At 48.5% G+C, this 3,248-nt stretch overlaps 1 protein-coding gene across 1 annotated transcript; it reads left to right on the top strand.

Annotated features, from left to right (window-relative positions):
• Positions 1 to 1,298: 1,298 nt before the first annotated feature.
• Positions 1,299 to 1,811, top strand: ASCL4 (achaete-scute family bHLH transcription factor 4). Its single transcript, XM_006897549.1, has one exon. It carries the CDS (start codon positions 1,299 to 1,301, stop codon positions 1,809 to 1,811), a length of 513 nt encoding a protein of 170 aa, XP_006897611.1.
• The last annotated feature ends 1,437 nt before the right edge of the window (positions 1,812 to 3,248 follow it).

Raw genomic sequence — 3,248 nt, 5'->3', positions numbered from 1 at the left:
TGTGGTGAAAAGACAAGTCTTCAAAGCTATCATCTTTTCTGCTTGGAATTGGGGCTCTCCATCTTTCAAATGCCCTCAAGGGAGAAAAAGAACTGAACAGTGCATTATTTTTTAATTTCTTTTTTTTTTTAGGACGAAGAGAACAATGCAATAGCCATATGTTTTTTGCATTGTGTAATAAGGATGAGGTCCTTATATCCTGGGTGGGATTAAAAGAGCAGGGTTTAAACTGTCTGTACAGTAAACTCGGTGGAAAAAAAGAAACATTCCGGCTAAGAGTGTTTTGTTGGTGTCAGTCTTTTGATATGTTCTTAAAAAGATACAAACACCTAGAGTGCCCCAATATTCATCCTAAATTGGTGGATGATAAGAGGACCCTTAAGGAGGGAACTATCCTTGGAGAGGAACTTGCTGCTTGGAAGGGTGGAGGGACAGCACAAGAGATGAAGCACCTGGATGAGATAGATTGACTCAGTGACTGGAGTAATGGGGGTAGGTGTGTCAGAGACAGTGAGTTTGGCTCAAAATAGAGCAGGGGTCAGAGCTACAACAACAACGTGTGCGGTTGTAATTCCGCCCCCCCCCCCTCTGAAAAAGGAGCCAATTGGGGGTTTGAGCGATTTGGTGCTAAAGAAGGGAGCCACAAGGGAGCAGTCTTTTCCTTTGATGAAGTCTTCCCTCCACCCCCAGAAAAGCAGCACCGAGTTGCAAGTCCAAGTTGGTAAACAGTCTGAAAGCTCTTTCCTTTAGACCTGAACGTCACAGGTAGCTACAGGGCTCCACAGTCCAGTTTTGATTTTCAAAGCCAAAGCCTCGGGAACAGGCGCGCGCTGGGCTACCCGGAGATCCCTGTTCCCGGGAGGAGCTCTCCTCAAGCCTCAAACATTCCTCTGGGCTTTGAAGAGCACTCATCTCTTGCAGACCCTGAGCGGTGGATTACAATAATTGAAAAGCTTCGGTGGCTTTGGAAGATTACTCGGTGTTTGGGGCTGCGCTCACATTTCCAGGTTCCGGATGGAGCAGAGGAACCCCTCTATCTTTTGAAATTAGAAGATCAGAGGGGGAGATAGGGTTTATAATGTGGACTAAGGGGAGTCTCTGCTAAGCACTGCAGTTTGAATCTTTATAAGAAGATCGAGGAGCACAATGAACTTCAGAAGTCTTGCAAAGTTTCCTTGAAACCTGTCCTCCTCGAAACTTCTTCAAAGACAGCACCTACCTCTCCTTTTAAGATCTTAAAGCCCATCGTCGACTGAGAACTTCATTTCTTGGGTGACTTGTTTGCTTGGTGGAAAATAATGGAGAAACGTAGAACGGAAGGACTGCTGGCCGCCTTGCCTTACCCCCTTGGCCCTGCGCCTCTGGACACACCCGGGACCCTGAGGCAGCTCCCCCCTTTCGGGGTCTCTCTGCGCCTGGACGCGGCGCACAGGGTCTGCGCGCGGAGACGGCCGTACTCGCCCCTGTCGCTGGAAGGCGCCTTCGAGCCCGCCTTCCTCCGCAAGCGCAACGAGCGCGAGCGGCAGCGCGTGCGCTGCGTCAACGAGGGCTACGCGCGCCTGCGGGACCACCTGCCCCGGGAGCTGGCGGCCAAGCGCCTGAGCAAGGTGGAGACGCTGCGCGCCGCCATCGGCTACATCCGGCACCTCCAGGAGCTGCTGGAGCGCCACTCCCGGGGCTCGGAGGGCGCGGGGGGCGCAGGTCCCGAAGGCCCCGAGCGCAGGCCCGACTGCAACAGCGACGGCGAGTCCAAGGCGTCCTCGGCGCCCTCGCCCTGCAGCGAGCCCGAGCCCGAGGAGGGGGCCGGCTAGGAGCGCCCTGAGCCCGGAGCTGGAGTTCTCTCGGAAGGTGCCTTGCATTCTTATTGTGTATTCTCCACGCCTCCGATTAATTTAAAAAAAAAAAAAATGCGTGCTGCTGGGGGGAAAAGGTTGGACGTTCTGAGTGGCTTTTGCTTCCCTCTTACTGGTTACTTGCCTGCAACTTCAAGGATACGTTCATTATTACGCTTGCTCGGTACTTCTCAACTGTTTATGTCAGATTTGTGTCCACCTTAGTGCGAAGGTTTGAGTGTGTGATGGCGGGAAGAAGGACCAGAGTGCTGAGAGAGTCAGAGATGCTTGTTCTAAAACTATTCTGAAAACTCAAAGGGCATTTAACGTGGTCAAATGGACGTGCTAGTGGTTCAGCTGAATCTGTGAATATTGCAACGCAGTCAGTCTTCATCAGAGAAGAATTTAGAAGGTGCTAGCTAGTCCTTATGATGAGAGGAATGTAGCATTCCTATCAGTGGGGATTGTAATCGGGAAACAAATTGACTCGGAATTTGAGTGAAGGTGATTCTGAGATGACCCAGTTCGCCAGGATTTGGTGCCAGACTGTGGTGCGTAGTAATGTCTCACTATGGGTATGGGAATGAGAAGACACTGTATTTGACACATGCTATTTTATCAAAGAGAGACCACTTGGAACTTTTATATGATTTTGCAAATAATAAAGTATCTTAATGATCTTTTTGAGAGAGAACTTAGTTTTGTATGAAAATGTGTATTTCCCTTCGGACTCCCTGAGCCTTTAAAAATACCTCTTTTTTGGTATTCTTTGTCATTTTCATTCCTTCTAACCACCTTGGGTTAAATTAAAGGTACACTATGACTTTAAAAACAGAAAAATCAGGGAGCTCTGGTGGCCTAGTGGCAAGAAGCTGCCCTGAAATCCCAGAGGTATATGATTCGAATCCACCCGATGCTCTGCTGGAGGGGTAATCTCCTCCTGTATCAGTCAGATCCGATTTGACGACACACACACACACAAGGGGGAAAATATCAAAACTACTTAGTATTTTTTTGATGGCACTAGAGAGCGGCATTGCTACCCCAAAGGTGACACCTCTCTGCCAGTTCGAAGCCACCAGCTGCTGCTTCTCTTAGGGAGAAAGATGGGCAGTCTCCTCCTATGCAGTTTACAGCCGTGGAAAACTACTGCAAGGTATGTCTCGAAGTCCAATTTTGTGGCAAGGAGAATGAGCGTGTTTGATGGTTGAACTGACCTGGAGAGGATGTAGGCAAAGGGAGATGAAATGAGGTCAGTACGTCCTTTACATTTTTTTTTTCACCTTGAACATTTCCAGGTATATTGAAATTAACTCTAGACTTGGACTATGGTTTTCATCTTTTAAAAACCATTTGATTATCAGCTATGGGTTTGTTCTGACTCAACAACAACATCTACAACAGAAAGGTGATAAA

The sequence above is a fragment of the Elephantulus edwardii genome, unplaced genomic scaffold, assembly GCF_000299155.1.
Source record: "Elephantulus edwardii isolate Elephantulus edwardi_28Jun2011 unplaced genomic scaffold, EleEdw1.0 scaffold00211, whole genome shotgun sequence".
Taxonomy (NCBI): domain Eukaryota; kingdom Metazoa; phylum Chordata; class Mammalia; order Macroscelidea; family Macroscelididae; genus Elephantulus; species Elephantulus edwardii.
This window is presented reverse-complemented; position numbering and strand designations above follow the sequence as displayed.

Coding starts and splice junctions, on each gene's coding strand:
- ASCL4 (XM_006897549.1), top strand. CDS start 1,299: ATGGAGAAACGTAGAACGGAAGGACTGCTGGCCGCCTTGCCTTACCCC.